Source organism: Gadus chalcogrammus, chromosome 4 (assembly GCF_026213295.1).
Source record: "Gadus chalcogrammus isolate NIFS_2021 chromosome 4, NIFS_Gcha_1.0, whole genome shotgun sequence".
Classification (NCBI taxonomy): Eukaryota; Metazoa; Chordata; class Actinopteri; order Gadiformes; family Gadidae; genus Gadus; species Gadus chalcogrammus.
The window spans coordinates 35,045,157-35,065,792 of record NC_079415.1 but is presented as its reverse complement, the minus strand read 5'-3'; the positions used below and the strand labels follow the sequence as shown (position 1 = coordinate 35,065,792).

At 45.5% G+C, this 20,636-nt stretch overlaps 3 protein-coding genes across 3 annotated transcripts; all 3 read left to right on the top strand.

The window, feature by feature from the left end:
- Positions 1–5,145: 5,145 nt before the first annotated feature.
- LOC130381423 (zinc finger protein 239-like) lies at positions 5,146–7,534 on the top strand. The gene is made up of 3 exons (XM_056589050.1): positions 5,146–6,138; positions 6,881–6,951; positions 7,052–7,534. Exons 1-3 carry the CDS (start codon positions 5,163–5,165, stop codon positions 7,154–7,156), a joined length of 1,152 nt encoding a protein of 383 aa, XP_056445025.1. The 5' UTR covers positions 5,146–5,162; the 3' UTR covers positions 7,157–7,534.
- Positions 7,535–10,922: 3,388 nt separating this feature from the next.
- LOC130381041 (uncharacterized) lies at positions 10,923–14,377 on the top strand. Its single transcript, XM_056588461.1, has 6 exons — positions 10,923–11,069; positions 11,906–12,039; positions 12,654–12,937; positions 13,166–13,229; positions 13,826–14,109; positions 14,324–14,377. Exons 2-6 carry the CDS (start codon positions 11,949–11,951, stop codon positions 14,375–14,377), a joined length of 777 nt encoding a protein of 258 aa, XP_056444436.1. The 5' UTR covers positions 10,923–11,069; positions 11,906–11,948.
- Positions 14,378–16,669: 2,292 nt separating this feature from the next.
- Positions 16,670–17,721, top strand: LOC130381436 (zinc finger protein 239-like). The gene has a single exon (XM_056589066.1). The coding sequence runs from the start codon at positions 16,670–16,672 to the stop codon at positions 17,654–17,656; it is 987 nt and encodes a 328-aa protein (XP_056445041.1). The 3' UTR covers positions 17,657–17,721.
- Positions 17,722–20,636: the final 2,915 nt, after the last annotated feature.

The window sequence follows — 20,636 nt, the reverse complement described above, 5'->3', positions numbered from 1 at the left end:
GAGCTGAACATCATCATCATCATCATCATAATTATAAAAAACGGTATCATTTGAACTTCATTATTTATTGCTTAGGATTTTTTCTTGCATTTATTCTGTTTGTATTATTTTTAACCATGTTTAATAAAAAAAAAGGAAATTACGAGGAAAGGTTACCTCCCCTTCCTCTTATTTTGCCCGCCCAGATTATTTGTCCCGACCGCCCATGAGAAAATGAGTTAAGAACGTGTACACAGTTCTTTCCTTGAGAGACACCGTGGCTTGCAAACGAGCGAATGATCGCAGTTGCTCAGTGTTTGGATGTACAAAACCTCTAAAAAAGTTAACTAACGCCATATCATTGTGTTGTTGTAGTGTATATGGTTACCTTGTTAGCATTATAATGTTGCTTTAGCGCTACAGCTAACAGCCAAGCTACTGTCGCTGATGTTAAGGTAGATAGCATCAGTTATGTGTGTAAATACCATGGACCTATTATAGAGAAAGGACAGTGGACTAATAGATGGCCGCCCATTCATTCCTATAAATACACACACTGTAAGTAGAGTGTGCATCTCAGCAAGCATGGGGCATCACACGAGAATGGGCACAATTCAACAAAGGGGGTACAGGCACTGATCTCTACTGATTGGATACCAAGGGAATGCAATGTTTAACAATGTCTGTTCACCATACTACAAACTATTGTATTTTACCGGCCACTGGACAGCAGTAGTTCTAGCGTTTTACTGAAGGTGAGATCCTTATGACCTGTTAAACTCATCCTAAATACATATGGTGCGTTCCTGGGAACCCGTGTTTTCGCAACCTTCTACCCTCTTGTACTCCCAGTTATAGCTGGTTGTTTTCGAGCAAAAAAGTGTGCCTGGAACACACTATTATTGGCATGTTTTCCCCTTCACACCTGATTCAAATCAACGGGTTATTAGCTGATTTCTGCAGAGCTTGATGTCATGGTATTGGGTTGTTGAGATGAACTATAAAATCTGTAAACAAATCAAGGATGTAATATCATTTCATATAGCTCATTTTAAGTATTAGGCTAATGTAATTCACTAAACATGCTTCTTATATCTTCTTACAACTTGCACCTGAAATACATACAAGGTAAAAAATGGAGTACTGATTTTTCTTTGTTGTCTCTACGCAGGCCAGCTCATCAAGTGCTTACATTCAGCAGCTTCTCTCAAGGGATGTTGCCTGCTAGACAGAACCTAGAAACGCATATTTGTAGGCACAAAGCTATCCTTAAAGTCTATGCAGCCCCATTTTAAAAGTGAAGGTGTGTACATTACTCATTGAGTATTTTTTTTCTTTGATTTGGTAGATTCTAGGCAGCATAAATTCTAGGCTGATGCTAGATTCTTTCTGCGCTAAAAAGCCTGGTCCTCGTTGGAAAAGCACCATGACCAGCGCCCTGCTAAAACACGAGTCAAACTTGGAAGTTGCATTTCAAAGATGGAATCAGTCAAGAGCCCAGAAGGGTTTCAAGACAGAGGAGCTGGTTTATCATTCTCAAACATCGCATGTCATGTGGTGCTCAGATCACTTTGCGCTGGTGTTCGTCGAGTGTCCTTAACCTGGCCAACCACTTGAGCTTTGAGTCTAGGGAGGAGGGTGCTGGAGGAGACGTCCCTCTCAAACTGTGAATCTTTGTCAGCAGTACACATTTTAAACCCTCTGTTTCAATGTTGCATGCATTTAAAGAGTTTCTTTCATGTGTACAAATACACAATGCCTCCCTTTATGCAAATAATGTATCAAAACAATTACTTTTTCCTTTTTTTCTCCCTCTGTAGAAGACTGCGATGCCTTTGGAGACCGTAGCACTCAGCGTGGCGCCACCTCAGAGAGTCTGGGTGAGGACGCCCCTGGCTCCTCCCACATGTCCAGTCACTGCAAGGAGCTGAAGATTCTGAGCGTCTACGGAAAAGGGGAGGGCCCACTGGCGGTGGACGGCCATGACACCCTCTTCACCGCGTCTGAAGTGGAGGCCCTGAACTCGCTGTCTGCGGACCACAGCGTGGCCAAGAGCCTGGAGCGCGGCGAGCGGCTGGTCTGCCGCGAGGAGCTGAGTGTGCGGGTTGGAAATCATCTTCTTATTCACCATCCAAAAGAGAGGCTTCCTCTGTTACAACTCTAAAACAAACCCATAGAAAGCACACACCTTTATGATTCAGTAGATGTTTTTACTCTGCCAATTATGCCCGTCTTATGCCCAACTAATCTGTCGTTAGTGGGGATTGACATCTATTCTGTGAAAATGAAAGAATATGTCTTGTGTGTGTTTCTTTCTTTATGTGGAAAGCAGCAGACCCCAGACACTATTTCAATCAAGGTTGAAGAGGATATTGGTGGAGGCTTGCCCGCCGTAGGTTAGTAATACACATTGCATCTATACAAGAAAACAACCTTGATCAACTGAGAATGTACTTGATTCTACCTGCGCCAAAAAGCCTGGTCCTTCGGAAAAGCATCATGACCAGCACCCTGCTAAAACAAAAGTTAAACTTGGGAGTTGCATTTCAAAGATGGAATCAGAGCCCAGAAGGGTTTCAAGACAGATGCCACATGAGCTGGTTTATCATTCTCAAACATCACTGAATTCATGATGTATGAATGTTGGCTGATCAGCTTAGAGGGAAGGACACGTTGTTGCTTTTTAGTGTCAAAATATAATTATTGCACTTCGCATTTCAATTTGTGATCAGATCACTTTGCGCTGGTGTTCGTTGAGTGTCCTTAACCTGGCCAACCACTTGAGCTTTGAGTCTAGGGAGGAGGGTGCTGGAGGTGACGTCCCTCTCCAAAACTGTGAATCTTTGTCAGCAGTACACATTTTAAACCCTCTGTGTCAATGTTACATACATTTAAAGAGTTTCTTTCACGTGTACAAATACACAATGCCTCCCTTTATGCAAATAATGTACCAAAACAATACATTTTTCCTTTTTTCTCCGTCTGCAGAAGACTGCGATGCCTTTGTAGACCGTAGCACTCAGTGTGGCGCCACCTCAGAGATTCTGGCGGTGGTCGCCCCTCGCTCCTCCCACTGGTCCAGTCGCTGCGAGGAATTGGTGGTTAGCAAAGTAAAGAATATGTTTCCATTTTTGCACTTGTAAATAGTTAATCGCTTTTTAGCCTACACTCAGATGTGAACTCATTCTTGCATGCGAGGGTCTTGAATCCAAAAAAAAAATAGGCAGGCAAGACATTGAAATTGCAGGGCGTGCCAAGCCGCGACCGAACCAGCTTGGCAGTGTGAAAACGCCTAATCTGTCGGTAGTGGGGATAGACAACTATTCTGTGAAAATGAAAGAATATGTCTTGTGTGTGTTTCCTTCTTCATGTGGAAAGCAGCAGACCCCAGATACCATTTCAATCAAGCTTGAAGAGGATGTTGGTGGAGGCTTGCCCGCTGTAGGTTAGTAATACACATTGCATCTATGCAAGAAAACAACCATGATCAACTGAGAATGTACTTGATTCTACCTGCGCTAAAAAGCCTGGTCCTCTTTTGAAAAGCATCATGACCAGCGCCCTTCTAAAACATGAGTCAAACTTCGGAGTTGCATTTCAAATATGGAATCAGTCAAGAGCCCAGAAGGGTTTCAAGACAGATGCCACATGAGCTGGTTTATCATTCTCAAACATCACTGAATTCATAATGTTTGAATGTCAGCTGATCAGCTTAGAGGGAAGGACACGTTGTTGCTTTTTAGTGTCAAAATAGAATTATTGTGCTTGCCTCGCTTGTCATGTGGTGATCAGATCACTTTGCGCTGGTGTTCGTTGAGTGTCCTTAACCTGGCCAACCACTTGAGCTTTGAGTCTAGGGAGGAGGTTGTTGGAGGAGACGTCCATCTCCAAAACTGTGAATCTTTGTCAGCAGTACACATTTTAAACCCTCTTTCAATGTTACATACATTTAAAGAGTTTCTTTCACGTGTACAAATAAACAACGCCTCCCTTTATGCAAATATACTTTTTCCTTATTTTCTCCCTCTGCAGAAGTCTGCGATGCCTCAGTAGCACTCAGCGCGGCGCCACCTCAGAGAGTCTGGGTGAGGACGCCCCTGGCTCCTCCGACATGTCCAGTCACAGCGAGGAGCTGAAGATTCTGAGCGTCTACGGAAAAGGGGAGGGCCCACTGGCGGAGGACGGCCATGTCACCCTCTTCACCGCGTCAGAAGTGGAGGCCCTGTACTCGCTGTCTGCGGCCCACCGCGCGGCCAAGAGCCTGGAGCGCGGCGAGCGGCTGGTCTGCCGCGAGGAGCTGAGTGTGCAGGTTGGAAATCATCTTCTCAATCACCCTCCAAAAGAGGGGCTTCCTCTGTTACAACTCTAAAACAAACCCATAGAAAGCCCACACCTTTATGATTCAGTAAACGTTCTTACACTGCCAATTATGTCCGTCTTATGCCCAACTAGTCGTTAGTGGGGATTGACATCTATTCTGTGAAAATGAAAGAATATGTCTTGCGTGTGTTTCCTTCTTATGTGGAAAGCAGCAGACCCCAGACACCATTTCAATCAAGGTTGAAGAGGATATTGGTGGAGGCATGCCCGCTGTAGGTTAGTAATACACATTGCATCTATGCAAGAAAACAACCTTGATCAACTGAGAATGTACTCTAATCTGCCTTCTCAGTAGGAGCCTTTAACCCTTGACCATCAAAAGGGGGACAAGGAAAATGCATTATCAACAAATAGAAGTTAGAAAGAATGTCAAAATATAATTCTTCCAATACACAAGTGTGTACAAAGTACAAACTGTATACTTTGTGAAAATGATTAATTAAAACCATCACTTTCTCTCTTTCTCTGTTTTCCTCTCTGAAGAAGACAATGACATCAGAGACTGCAGCACGCAGCGCGGCGCCACCTCGGAGAGTCTGCGTGTGGACGCCCCTGACTCCTCCCACGTGTCAAGTCACAGCGGGGAGCTGCGCATCCTGAGCGTTTACGGACAAGGGGAGGGCCCACTGGGGGGGGACGGCCATGACACCCTCTTTGCCGCGTCAGAACTAGAGGCCTTGAGCTCGCTGTCCGCTGACCACAGCGTGGCCAAGAGCCTGAACTGCAGCGTGCGGCTCGTCCGTCTTGAGGAGCTGACTGGGCATCAGGGCGGCCGCAAGGGCCGGCCCGGTGTCTTGTGCGGAATGGTTATTCCCAACAATGCCAATATGATCATCAACATGTGTACCAACACCAACGAGAAGCCGCACAGGTGCGCCCAATGCATGATGCTCTTCCAATGGAAAAGCGACCTGAAGATCCACATGAGGACTCACTCCGGGGAGAAGCCCTACAAGTGTGACCATTGCATGAAGCGCTTCAGTCACAAAGGCAACCTGAATAAACACGTAATGACTCACTCTGGGGAGAAGCCCTACAAGTGTGACCAATGCACGAAGGGCTTCAGTCTGAAAAGCAGCCTGAAGATCCACATGAGGACTCACTCCGGGGAGAGGCCCTACAGGTGTGACCAATGCTCGAAGTGCTTCCGTCACAAAAGCCACCTGAAATTCCACCTGATGACTCACTCCGGTGAGAAGCCCTACAAGTGTGACCAATGCACAACGCGCTTCAGTCTAACAAGCGGCCTGAAGATCCACATTTGGACTCACTCCGGGGAGAAGCCCTACAGGTGTGACCAATGCTCGAAGTTCTTCCGTCGGACATGCCACCTGAAATTCCACATGAGGACTCACACCGGCGAGAAGCCATACAGGTGTGACCAATGCATGAAGCGCTTCAGTCAGAAAGGCCAGCTTGATATCCACATGAGGACTCACTCCGAGGAGAAGCCCTACAAGTGTGACCAATGCACGAAGGGCTTCAGTCTGAAAGACCACCTGAAGTGCCACATGAGGACTCACTCTGGGGAGAAGCCCTACAAGTGTGACCAATGCACGATGTGCTTCAGTCAGAAAGGCACCCTGAAGATCCACATGAGGACTCACTCCGAGGAGAAGCCCTACAAGTGTGAACAATGCACGAAGTGCTTCAGTCAGAAAGGCCCCCTGAAGATCCACATGAGGACTCACTCCGAGGAGAAGCCCTACAAGTGTGACCAATGCACGAATTGCTTCAGTCAGAAAGGCCAACTGAAGATCCACATGAGGAATCACTCCGGTTAGAAGCCCTGCCTGTTAGTGCATTGGAACGCCAGCTACAGCGACCCATGCAATTTGAGGGTGCACTTGCTCAAGCACAAGGGCAATGGGGTGCTTTCACACAGGGTAACGGGGCGCTTTGATTCAGAGCTCTGTCCGGTATTTGGCGAAATTACTGCTTTAAGTTTTTCTTTTCATCAGGATTAAACACTTTCCAGCTTTTGATTTGCTTTGTTTTCATTTTAGTAATTTATGTCTGTGATTAAGAACTTATTTCTCTGACTCTTCTAACAGCAAAATATTAGGAAACGTTCACATCGTTGGTAAATACAAAGGAAATTTGTGAGGGGAGTATACCACGAACCTCGCTGAACATACCCATGCTTTCTTGGGAAAACCTGGTTCGACAGAGACGCAACTCGCAGTCAGAGTTAAATGGTTCCACGACACTCACTTTAGATTCAATTAGTCGTACCAGGTTTTCCGCTTTAGGTTCAATGCGCGTTCACATAAAAGGTGTGTTTATCACGTCATTCGACTCCCCCTTATGCAAAGTGAATCGAGCGTGCGTGGTGTATTATTATGAATTCCTACGAGGAATTCAAAGTCCAAATCACAGCCAAGGGGAACACGGTTGTCCATTATATGGCTAGTGCGGCGTGCTGGTAAAAAATAGCCGTCCGTGTTTATTCGTAAGTGAAAAGATTCTGCACATTTTCTTAAAAATATGTCTTGCATCATCATGCCTTTTACCCCCATAGATGTGGTGCCAGCACGCTCCTACGAACATGGGGCTAAGTCAAAAATAAATATTAAAATAATATTCAATGTGGTAAGTTGTAAGCATCCATTTGAATAATTTCAGGTGAATCTAGCCTATGATTGGCAATGGCCTAGGCTCCAACCTTTAGTCACATGTTGATTACCTGCAGCAAATAAAAAGAAAACCAATAATACGACTGGGAGGGAGACCGCTCCACTGCCCTTCACCACTTCGGAGGAGCTGGCTCTCGCCAATAACGAAGGTCGGCCGATGATGGTAGGAGTGGAAGGGGGGGGGGTGTCCTCTGACCCCACTGCCTCGACTTCCAAGGCCTTTGTAATGAGTATGTATTCATGTATTGGCAATGGACATCAATAATTGTCTTGCTAATCAAATGTGAAATGATTGAGTGTAAATTAATTGTCATTTTTAGTTGAAGGTACAAACATTATTTTGGAGGAGCTGCCGACAATCAATCTCCAATCTGAGGTATATAACTATCAAAGCAAAGTGTCACGTACTCTTCTAAATGTTTAATTTCTGGACAGAATGTCCTATAATAGGTTTCCCTGATTCTTGCAGGAGACGGTCGCCCTGTGACTCCAGGGCGACTATGGAGGTGATTTTTCTGAACAGTTCTCACAGCTATAGTATGAATAAAAAATGCCTAGGCCTAATTGTGTCACTGACGTAGCGGTTATGTGTATGCAGCTGATGGTGGATGCTGCTGAAGGTGGATGCTGCTGATGGTGGCTGCTGCTGCTGCTGGTGGCTGCTGCTGCTGCTGCTGCTGCTGGTGGCTTGAGCTGGCTGGTGCCGGATAACACTGCTGCAGGTCGCTGCTGCTTGAGGCGATGGCTGCTTGAGCTGGCTGGTGGTGGCGAAGGATGGTGGTGTCGCCTTCTGCTGCTAGTGGTGGCGGCTTATGCTGGCGACGGCTGTTGGTGGTGGTGGTGGTGGTGGCGGCGGCGACTGCTTCGATTGTTGTCCTTCTTTTCGACCTGATGCACTTTACTATCCTTAACCTCAGCATGATGTTTGTGGAGTGTTTTCTTTGTATATTAATAACTTATAATATTCCTCCCTGTTCCTTCACTTTGTCCTTGTTTTACAAGTTAGACATACACGCACACCTGTTTACACATTTGTTGTTCTTGTTGCACACATGACTAACATTGTTTTATTTATTGATACCCCCTGGCTCTACTTTGCTGTTCTTGTTCACTTACTGTATGTTTGCTTTGTTGTTCTTAGTCCTTATTCCCACTTGTTTTTGGTTCCACAAACCTCAGCCTGATATATCTGGCATCTCAAACACTGGGTCCAGGGCCCCGTTTCCCGATAACGATGGATCTTTGCTCGTTAGATCATTCTCCCGATGGATCTTTCGAACCATCGATAATTTCTTTGGAGCGTTTCCCGAAACTCCTCTTAACGTGAACGCGCATTCGCTGCACTCACGACGATCGTAAAATTGTACCTGTCCACTGACATGGTTCTGTAACGGGCTATGACGCAGGGGGAGACGCAGGAATGTCGCAGGAAAATGGGGTTAAAAAGGGTTAAAATATCTCCCCATCAAGGCCAACCGCAGAGTAGCCTACGAAAAGAATAGATTGCAATAATATGAATGCTAAAGATATTAAAACACAATTGATTAAGCCTAGGTCGACATATCAGTCCGAATCCTGAACGCACTGTGCATACATTTATTCACGGCATTCCCCCCCCTGAACTAATTCCATATTACAAAAATCCAAAATAGCTTGTGTGCCAACTACATTTATCTTAGGCCCTGTTCACACAAAGCCGATTTCATGGCGAAACCGCAAAGGTCTTGTACGGTTCGGCCTTCCGTACGCACGAAGCCGGCGAATCCGCTGACCAAAACCGCAAACTTCTGAAACCACCCTCGGAGGTGGTTTCAAATCGACCCGGTTTCGTTTTGGATTCGTGTGTACGCCTGAAACCGCAAACCATGCATCATCGCTCCACCCCTCGACCTCTTAGCCAATGGCTCTTAAGCCCGCGGAGTCTCAGAAATCACATGCGAGCATGCGCATAAGGGCAGCCTTATGCGCATGCTCGGCTCTTCTTCTTATTTAATTTGTTCTGGATTTCTGTAACAGAAGTAGCGCCCCTTATGGGCCTGGAATGTGTACTACAGCGTTTATTTGTAGAATATTTGTAGACATTAAAAATGCAACGTTCCATTCATACATTATCATTCAAACGCGGCTATTGCTGACTCGATTAGGAGAGCTTGGATCCTGCCCATATTGTTGGGCAGGAGGAAGTTGGCTATAGGCAGGGTTCAAGTTATGATTCCATCTCTGTGGGGGTCTCTTAAAGTTGTTGACGGTTGGGGGAGACCGCACCGGCCTTGCGCTGAATTTTGACGGGGGGGGGGGAATATAGGACGTAAATATGGGCTATTATGACACGGCTCTTCTCAATGCCGTGGAACGCTCCGTTCACTTGCATGGGACCTTCACAACAACGCCAGCGTCTTCGGTTGTTAAGCGACGTCAACGTCTTTGGCTAACTATTTCTCTGCTGATCAACTTCATCAACAAATAAATTATAAAAAGACACCTTGTGAAGTCAGGCTATTTTTTCGTTTGGCAAGTAGCAGCTCATAATCGGAAGCTCCCACTGCCTCCCACCTAACTCGAACCCTGGCTATAGGTCTTTCTAAACTGCCGAGCCGGTTCGATCGCAGCTTATTGGCACGCCCGGCGATTTCACCTTCTTATCTCAAGTTTCCTGTGTTAAACCGAGGGGGTTAAATCCCCCATTCGTCACGGCGCGGGGTTTCTTGGTTCACTGGGAAGGCGGGGCTGTGCACGGAGTCTCTGACCTCTTTAGAATAATTTGTATTATTGCATACTCCCGAATGTTTTATTTTTTTTATGAATGAAGACACCCGCATGCAATAATGAGTTCACTCTATAGTAGGCTAACGATGCTCTTAGCGTCCTACGAGTACCCTGGAGCACTCGTTAGCTACGAGCGTTTTCAAGACATTCGTTACCAACGATGCTTTCGGGAAACGGTGTGAAAACTGTATGATGCTCGAACGACCCACTCTGCGATCCACTTAGGCTAACGATGCTTTCGGGAAACGGGGCCCGGCTTTACTTGGTGCCTACTCTCTTTGCAGCGTGCAGATGTTAGACAGTGGAATCTGCATTTGCTGCAGGGTTTTATAACCAGTGGTCCATTTTACTTGTATTGCTTTTTTAATTGTCTCCTTTCCTCAGCGCATTCCTCTCTTGTTAACACAATATTCATCCCTGTTCCTTCACTTTGTTGTTGTTTTTCAAGTTGGACACACACACACACACACACACACACACACACACACACACACACACACACACACACACACACACACACACACACACATTATTGTTGTCTGACCCATTGTTTAAAAAAAAAAAATACTTTAATTTGTTATTCTTTAATATATGTGATACTTTTGATTCTGATTTCAGAACAGATGTAGTAAGGTTAAGCCACTAAAGTCAGTAGCCTAGTGCTACCCATGCTAACACGAACGTGAAGCTTTCCCTCAAACTTAAAGTATCTATGTAGCTTGCAGTTGTCACCCTACCACTCCAAATGTAAAACTGACGTTTACAAATATGCAACAATGGTCAGAAAAGCACTGGTGTTTTTTAATTTATATTTACCATTCAATATTGCAATCGCTGCTGGCAGTCCCATTGAAGAACACGGCAGCGCGGCCTGTTCTTGAACTATACAGGCTTACATGAACCACGTGACGACACTGCCGGCGAGATCAGAGAGTGTCACAACTTAAGACATATATATTACCTAGATGCCTCGTTCTAGATGCCGCCGTAGGGCATCTAGTTAATATATATATCTATGGTCGCAACTCTTCTCTCTCTATTATGGCTCCTCTGGCAGCATCTTTAGACAGATGAGGAAGCCGGGGCCAATACGTCATAGGCCACGCCCACTGGATACAAACGCAGCGCGGGAGTCAGATAAGATCAGGAACATATGGCCGTCCCGTTGCTAGAACACGGCAGCGCCAAACATTTCAGCGACGACTGCTTCCTCAACTGGGGCAATACAGAGCTGGACTTGCTCAACGTCTGAAAATCAAGTCTGGATCAGTACCAACTCTCCTCGGCTCAGCTACAAACCTCGAAAAAGTAAGTTAACTAACGCCATATCATTGTGTTGCTTTACTGTAAATGGTTACCTTGTTAGCATCATAATGTTGCTTTAGCGCTACAGCTAACAGCCAAGTTATTGTCGCTAATGTTAAGGTAGATAGCATCAGTTATGTGTGTAAATACCATGGACCTATTATAGAGGATGGACAGTGGACTAATACATGGCCGCCCATTCATAACTATAAATACACGCACTGTAACTCGAGTGTGCATCTCAGCAAGCAAGGGGCATCACACGAGAATGGGCACAATTCAACAAAGGGGCTACAGGAACTGATCTCTACTGCTTGGATACCAAGGGAATGCAATGTTTTACAATGTCTGCTCACCATACAACAAACAAATACAACTGTATTCTACCGGCCACTGGACCGCAGTAGTTCTAGCGTTTTACTGATGAGGAGATTGACCTGTTAAACTCATCCTAAATACATATGGTGCGTTTCCTAGGAAACACGTGTTTTCGCACCCTTCTTCCCTCTTGTACTCCCAGTTATAGCTGGTTATTTTCGGGCAAAAAAGTGTACCTGGAACACACTATTATAGGCATGTTTTCCCCTTCACACCTGATTCAAATCAAAGGGTTATTAGCTGATTTCTGCAGAGCTTGATGTCATGGTATTGGGTTGTTGAGATGAACTATAAAATATGTAAACAAATCAAGGATGTAATATCATTTCATATAACTCATTTTAAGTATTAGGCTAATGTAATTCACCAAACATGATTCTTATATCTTCTTGCAACTTGCACCTGGAATACATACAAGGTAAAAAATGGAGTACTGATTTTTCTTTGTTGTCTCTACGCAGGCCAGCTCATCAAGTGCTTACATTCAGCAGCTTCTTTCAAGGGATGTTGCCTGCCAGACAGAAAACCTGGAAACGCATATTTGTAGGCACAAAGCTATCCTTAAAGTCTATGCAGCCCCATTTTAAAAGTGAAGGTGTGTACATTACTCATTGAGTATTTTTTTTCTTTGATTTGGTCGATTCTAGGCAGCATAAATTCTAGGCTTATGCTAGATTCTTCCTGCGTTAAAAAGCCTGGTCCTCGTTGGAAAAGCATCATGACCAGCGGCCTGCTAAAACACGAGTCAAACTTGGGAGATGCATTTCAAAGATGGAATCAGTCAAGAGCCCAGAAGGGTTTCAAGACAGAGGAGCTGGTATATCATTCTCAAACATCAATAAATTCATAATGCATGAATGTTAGCTGAACAGCTTAGAGGGAATGACACGTTGTTGCTTTTTAGTGTCAAAATAGAATTAATGCGCTTGCCTCGCATGTCATGTTGTGCTCAGATCACTTTGCGCTGGTGTTCGTTGAGTGTCCTTAACCTGGCCAACCACTTGAGCTTTGATTCTAGGGAGGAGGGTGATGGAGGAGACGTCCTTCCCCAAAACTGTGAATCTTTGTCAGCAGCACACATTTTAAACCCTCTGTGTCAATGTTACATACATTTAAAGAGTTTCTTTCACGTGTACAAATACACAATGCCTCCCTTTATGCAAATAATGTCTCAAAACAATTACTTTTCCTTTTTTTCTCCCTCTGCAGTAGACTGCGATGCCTTTGGAGACCGTAGCACTCATCACAACGCCACCTCAGAGAGTCTGGGTGTGGACGCACCTGGCTCCTCCCACATGTCCAGTCACTGCAAGGAGCTGAAGATTCTGAGCGTCTACGGAAAAGGGGAGGGCCCACTGGCGACGGACGGCCATGACACCCTCTTCACCACGTCAGAAGTGGAGGCCCTGAACTCGCTGTCTGCGGACCACAGCGTGGCCAAGAGCCTGGAGCGCGGCGAGCGGCTGGTCTGCCGCGAGGAGCTGAGTGTGCAGGTTGGAAATCATCTTCTTATTCACCATCCAAAAGAGAGGCTTCCTCTGTTACAACTCTAAAACAAACCCATAGAAAGCACACACCTTTATGATTCAGTAGATGTTCTTACTCTGCCAATTATGCCCGTCTTATGCCCAACTAATCTGTCGGTAGTGGGGATCGACATCTATTCTGTGAAAATGAAAGAATATGTCTTGTGTGTGTTTCCTTCTTTATGTGGAAAGCAGCAGACCCCAGACACCATTTCAATCAAGGTTGAAGAGGATATTGGTGGAGGCTTGCCCGCCGTAGGTTAGTAATACACATTGCATCTATTCAAGAAAACAACCTTTATCAACTGAGAATGTACTTGATTCTACCTGCGCTAAAAAGCCTGGTCCTCTTTGGAAAAGCATCATGACCAGCGCCCTGCTAAAACACGAGTCAAACTTCGGAGTTGCATTTCAAAGATGGAATCAGTCAAGAGCCCAGAAGGGTTTCAAGACAGATGGCACATGAGCTGGTTTATCATTCTCAAACATCACTGAATTCATAATGCATGAATGTTAGCTGATCAGCTTAGAGGGAAGTAGACGTTGTTGCTTTTTAGTGTCGAAATAGAATTATTGTGCTTCGCATGTCATGTTGTGATCAGATCATTTTGCGCTGGTGTTCGTTGAGTGTCCTTAGTCTGGCCAACCACTTCAGCTTTGAGTCTAGGGAGGAGGGGGCTGGAGGAGACGTCCCTCTCCAAAACTGTGAATCTTTGTCAGAAGTACACATTTTAAACCCTCTGTCAATGTTGCATACATTTAAAGAGTTTCTTTCACGTTTACAAATACACAATGCCTCCCTTTATGCAATATCTAAATGTAAATGTACCTTTTCCTTTTTTTCTCCGTCTGCAGAAGACTGCGAAGCCTTTGGAGACCGTAGCACTCAGCGCAACGGCACCTCAGAGAGTCTGGGTGTGGACGCCCCTGGCTCCTCCCACATGTCCAGTCACAGCGAGGAACTGAAGATTCTGAGCGTCTACGGAAAAGGGGAGGGCCCTTTGGCGACGGACGGCCATGACACCCTCTTCTCCGCGTCAGAAGTGGAGTCCCTGAATTCGCTGTCTGCGGACCAAAGCGTGGCCAAGAGCCTGGAGTGCGGCGAACGGCTGGTCTGCCGCGAGGAGCTGAGTGTGCAGGTTTGAAATCAACTTCTCATTCACCATCCATAAGGGCCGTTACATAGTCGACGCAAGCAACGCGCGTAAACGGCGCGAGTGACGCGAGCGACGCGCTTCCTTTCATAGTCTACACAGCATACGCGAACGTCGCGGGCAATGCATGACATGCAATACACCACTCACGCCATGGGTGGCAGCAGAGTCACCGGTGTTTTCGCGGGTGACGTTCCAGGTGACGTTCCGATCAAAGTGGCTACGGAAGAAGAGTGATGAAGCGCAGAGATAGGCGGTAGTAATGGTATGTGCACCCTTTAAATACCACACGAGATCAGGATGGGGAATTTGTTTCTCTGGTGCTTCCAATGCGAAGCATGGACGAGGAGAGGCATTTCCAGTAGCCTATATTTTCGGATGTCGGCGCCAAAGTTTGATGATCTCCTTTCGCGAGTCATCCGATATCTTCCCGACTCTCACCAAAACCGGCCCTTGTCAGGGAGCAGCTGGCAGATTATTATTGTCAGATGCTGGCGTGTTTCCCCACCAGTACAATGTGCTACGATTGGGTATGCGCACTAACCAATAAATGTATATACATTGGTCACTTGGAAACATGACTTTTGATTCATTAGTTATCATGTTACACAAGTTACCTAATTTGGTTTACGTCAAACTCATTAATTCATATCCATATAAAATGTTTATACAACGAGCTATTGCCTTGACAGATGAATGAATTATTTAAGTGTAGGCCTATAGCCAAAGCTATCGCGCATAATGTCCACAGAAATTATATGGTTGGCAATATTATTAGAGAAAAGGGGTTTATTGATCAAATACAGAAAATAGTCCCACCATACACGCAAACATTTTTCATTCACTACACACTCACGCTTTCAAATTTCATTCACTCAAAGAGGCTATTGAACTTATGTTTCACACTGAACATGAACACTTATGTTTCACATAGAACGTGAACACAAAACATTACGTAATTGATTCAAATAGGCTAACACTAAAACAAATAAGGCCAGTAATAGAACGAATATCGGGTGACAAGAAGATCATTAAAATGGCTCACAATCCCGCATCAGCTGTTTGATGTCGCGCATCAAAATAGCACTTTGCCCCTGTGGAAGGGTTCGCATAAATTGGCACAGATAATTAGTAAAAGAGACGTCAAGTCATTCTTATCACGTTCCCGCATCCTCTCATATGTTCTTCTGTATATATAACCTATAGTGGCAATAATGTACAATATTTGCAGTATCGCCACCACCGACAACGCATGGTATTGCATGGATCGGCGCGTCGCGTATCAAAAATTTGGAGGACGCGTTTTGCTACGCTTCGTCGCTTAATGGCGGCCGAAGCGTAGCGTAGCGTCGCGTTGCGTCCCGTAGCCTTTTGGACGCGTAAGCGTAGCGATGCGTCGACTATGTAAGGGCCCTAAGAGAGGCTTCCTCTGTTTCAACTCTAAAACAAACCCATAGAAAGCCCACACCTTTTATGATTCAGTAAATTATTTTACACCGCCAAATATGCCCGTCTTACGCACAATTTTTCCCCTGTGTGATCCGCACGTTTACACTGACCGAGGTAATTTACAGGCTTTATTTCGCACCCCTATTAACCCTCTCTGACCCTACACATATTGGCGGTTTCATGTTGATGTAAATGCGATAAGACAGCTTTGCGGTTCTAGGGGCGAGGCTTGGGTAGAGGTGTTGCTGCATTGTCTCTACAAAAGAGACGATGCAGCGATATCAATATGAATAGTTGTAACTGGAGAGACGGTGAAATCCGCAAGCTGCTGACCATCATGGGAGAGAAGGTGAGGCAGTCGCATTTAAAGAAGACGAAAAATGGTTGATCTAAGAGAAAGTACCAGACAAACTTTCCTTACAATGCTTCGTCAGCAAAGTGGTTAGCAAAATAAAAGATTATGTTGGGATTTTTGCACTTGTAAATAGTTAATCTCGTTTTAGCCTACACTCAGATGTGAACTCATTCTTGCATGCGAGGGTCTTGAATCAAAAAATATATATTTATTTTTTTGCAATTCATTGTAAAAATGCCTAATCTGTCGTTAGTGGGGATTAACAACTATTCTGTGAAAATGAAAGAATATGTCTTGTGTGTGTTTCCTTCTTTATGTCTAAAGCAGCAGACCCCAGACACCATTTCAATCAAGGTTGAAGAGGATATTGGTGGAGGCTTGCCCGCCGTAGGTTAGTAATACACATTGCATCTATGCAAGAAAACAACCTTTATAAACTGAGAATGTACTCGAATCTGCCTTCTCAGCATGAGCCTTTAACCCTCGACCGTCCAAAGGGGCGACAAGGAAAATGCATAATCAACAAACAGAAGTTAGAAATAATGTCAAAATATAATTCTTCCAATACACAAGTTTTTACAAAGTACATACTGTATACCTTTATGAAAATGATTAATTAAAACATTACTTTCTCTGGTCTCTGTTTTCCTCTCTGAAGAAGACAATGACATTAGAGACTGCAGCACTCAGCGTGGCGCCACCTCGGAGAGTCTGCGTGTGGACGCCCCTGGCTCCTCCCACATGTCAAGTCACAGCGGGGAGCTGCGCATCCTGAGCGTCTACGGACAAGGGGAGGGCCCACTGGCGGTGGACGGCCATGACACCCTATTTGCCGCGTCAGAACCAGAGGACTTGAGCTCGCTGTCCGCTGACCACAGCGTGGCCAAGAGCCTGAACTGCAGCGTGAGGCTGGTCCGCCTTGAGGAGCTGACTGGGCATCAGGGCGGCCGCAAGGGCCGGCCCGGTGTCTTGTGTGGAAAGGTTATTCCCAACGATGCCAATATGATCGTCCACATGAGGACTCACTCCGGGGAGAAGCCCTACAAGTGTGACCAATGCACAAAGTGCTACAGACGGCAAGGCGAACTGAAGATCCACCTGAGGACTCACTCCGGGGAGAAGCCCTACAAGTGTGACCAATGCATGAAGAGCTTCAGTCACCTATTTAAACTGAAGAACCACATGAGTACTCACTCTGGCGAGAAGCCATACAGGTGTGACCAATGCACGAAGTGCTTCAGTCAGAAAGGCAACCTGAAGAACCACATGAGGACTCACTCCGGGGAGAAGCCCTACAGGTGCGACCATTGCCCGAAGCTCTTCAGTCAAGGCCGCACCCTGAAGTTACACATGTCGACTCACACCGGCGAGAAGCCCTACAGGTGTGACCAATGCACGAAGTGCTTCAGTCTGAATAACATCCTCAAGAACCACATGACTACTCACTCCGGGGAGAAGCCCTTCAAGTGTGACCAATGCACGAAGTGCTTCAGTCTGAAATGCAACCTGAAGCGCCACATGAGGACTCACTCCGGGGAGAATGCCTACAGGTGCGACCAGTGCATGAAGTGCTTCAGTCAGAAAGGCCATCTGAAGATCCACATGAGGACTCACTCTGGGGAGAAGCCCTGCGTGTGTCTGCAGTGCAACGTTAGCTACAGCGACCCAAGCTGTTTGCGAGTGCACATGCTCAAGCACACTTTGGCACGGGGTAACGGGACGCTTTGATTGAGACCTCTGTTTGGTATTGGTTTAAATTACTGCTTTTAGTTTTTCTTTTCATCACGATTAAACGCTTTCAACTTTTGATTCGCTTTCTGTTTTTATTAATCTATGTCTGTTTTGAATAACTCATTTCTAGGACACTTCTGACGGCAAAATATTTGATTTAATGTAGAGCTTGATCAGGGGAAGATACAGGCAGCAATGTTACCAAGCATACAGTCAATGAGACGATGGGTGTACATGATTCTTATAGGAAACGTTGACATCGTGGGTAAATACAAAGGAAACAAAGGTCAGGGGGAGGGGCCTTCGTGGAGTTTAGGATTGGTCAGAGGAGAGACCAAGTTAAATTGCAATTCACAATATGGGTGAAGTGGACATGGCTGCAAGACAGTTAAAGGAATCTACACAACAAAGAAGTCTGGATTGGCCTCAGTATCAAACATGGTGCCCACAGTTGCAAATGCAAACTATCTTAACACCTTTCTATTAGAGAGGGCGGGAGGTATCTCTTGGTCCATGGAGAATGCATAGAAATTCATTGAAATTGACAAATTTCAATTGACAAAAAACAGGGTTCATATAATTTGTATATTAAAGTCATGCTTGATATTGCCACAACATTGTCATTACCGTTATCTTTGTTATTACAAAAAGCCTGCAAAGTTCAGTTGTGAAATAGACTGCGATTGAACCCCACACCATACATGGTTGTGTTCATTCCACTGACCTTTCCATTCCGTGTGCTTAATGCTAACTACCTTGGATGGATTGTCTCATAATAGGCGATAACGGTTGAACGGTTGATCCATTTTAAAAGGTCCCTGGTTAAATGTCTAGATCTCAGTGATGCTCAGTTTAGGCCGGTCCTCCCTCTAGAAGGCAGCATTATTCTAACGGGACAAAGTCAGAAGATTCCTAGCATTGGTCCCCCTTCACTCCCTGTTTGCAGCGGCGGCTGGTGATCCAATTCGTGGGTGGGGTGCAGTAATGGACGGGGGTCCTCCACAAGAAAATATAGAATAGGTTTCTTGGATGCCCACTAGATGTATTCTGATTCATAGCCTCCATCCTGACTTGCAGGGCCTGGACAAGCTTACACTGCTTTCACTTTCATTCCACTAGTCATTGCTATTTGACCCATGGTTGTTATTCTGATATTGAGGCATATCATGATCAATGTCCTATAGTGTTTTACCGGAGTCGCAAGGTCTGTTTCAAATGCAGTTTGGGACCGTTGTATATATATTTTTTATACTTGTTCCTTTTAAGTATAACATTGCATGAGGAGGCCAATTCCTCCACTGAAATGCGTAGAAAGTGCTTTTACAACTCTGCTAGTTAACTATCTATCATTTCTCTCTGCATGTAGTCATGTTGCGCAATGCACGAATGCTGCTGAGGGACGTAGCCTATTTGATTCATTGGCTGAATTGTCCAATCAGCTCCAAATTACTACAATGAGTTGAAACACAAGACACAGTGTAGTGTCAAGTGTTTCTTTAATACTCTAGGTAGGATAACAAACCTACCATGATTAACTGTTCCTTATGTCGTATGCATGTACAGGGGTTGGGTTTGTGTCGGGTCTCTTTTATTTCTGTTTACTAATTATTTTTGTGTGTGTGTGTGTGTAGGCCTATATATATAATAATAATAATAATTCATTTTATTTGTTGAGCACTCTTCATTCTAGGCAGAATCTCAGAGTGCTAAAGGACAAAAGGACAGTTTAAGAAAATGTATACATTTTTTAAAAAGTAGGAAATGCCTTTATGAATAAAAAGGTTTTTAGGCCAGTCTTAAAACAGTCTAGTGTCTGTGTTGCCCTTAAGTGGTCCGGGAGGCTGTTCCATAGTTGATGGGCTGCAGCGGCGAAGGCCCGGTCGCCCATGGTGCGTAGCCTGGGTTTGGGATCTGCAGGGACAGACTGTTATTGGATCTGAGGGGGCGGGTTGATGTTTGGGGAGTGATGAGATCTTGCAGGTAAGGGGGGGCATGACCGTTTATGCATTGGTGGGTGAGTAGGAGGACTTTGTAGTCAACGCGGGATGAGACAGGGAGCCAGTGCAGTGAGTGTAAAATGGGGGTTATGTGGTTGTATTTCCTGACTCTCATCAGGATCCTGGCAGCGCTGTTCTGGATGTACTGCAGCTTTTGGATGTTCCTGCCAGTGATCCAAGTGAACAGTGAATTGCAGTAGTCCAGTCTTGAGGAGATGAAGGCGTGGACGAGCTTCTCAGCATCTGGCAGGGTTAAAATGGGGCGGAGCTTGGCGATGTTTTTGAGATGGTAGAAGGAGATTTTGCACAGATGCTTTATATGATCGTTGAAGGAGAGGTGAGGGTCAAACCTAACTCCTAGATTTGTGACTGTGGTGGAGAGGGGTATGACCTGACTGTCGAAGGTGAGATGAGTTATGGAGGATGACTGAACCTGGTGTGGAGTGCCAACAAGAAGGGCCTCGGTTTTGCTGCTGTTTAGCTGGAGAAAGTTGTTTCTCATCCATTCCTTTATCTCCCCAAGACAGGCAGTGAGACATGACATGGCAGCAGAGGGGCTTGGGGCAGTTTTGATGTACAGCTGTGTGTCATCGGCATAGCAGTGGAAGGACATCCCATGTCTGCTGACAACACAGCCGAGGGGGAGCATGTAGATAATGAAGAGGATGGGGCCGAGGACAGAGCCCTGTGGAACACCACTGGAGACAGGGAGCTGTCTGGAATTGCATCCTCCCAGTGAGACCTACTCAGTTCTGCCAGATAGGTAGGACTGGAACCACTTGAGTGCAGAGCCTGACAGTCCAATGGTGGTGTGGAGGCGCTCTAGGAGGATTGTGTGATCCACTGTGTCGAATGCAGCAGTCAGATCCAGGAGGATGAGGAGTGAGGGTGATCCTGCATCGGCTGTCATCAGCAGGTCATTCGTCACCCTGAGCAAGGCGGTTTCATTGCTGTGGGCTGAACGGAAACCTGACTGGAAT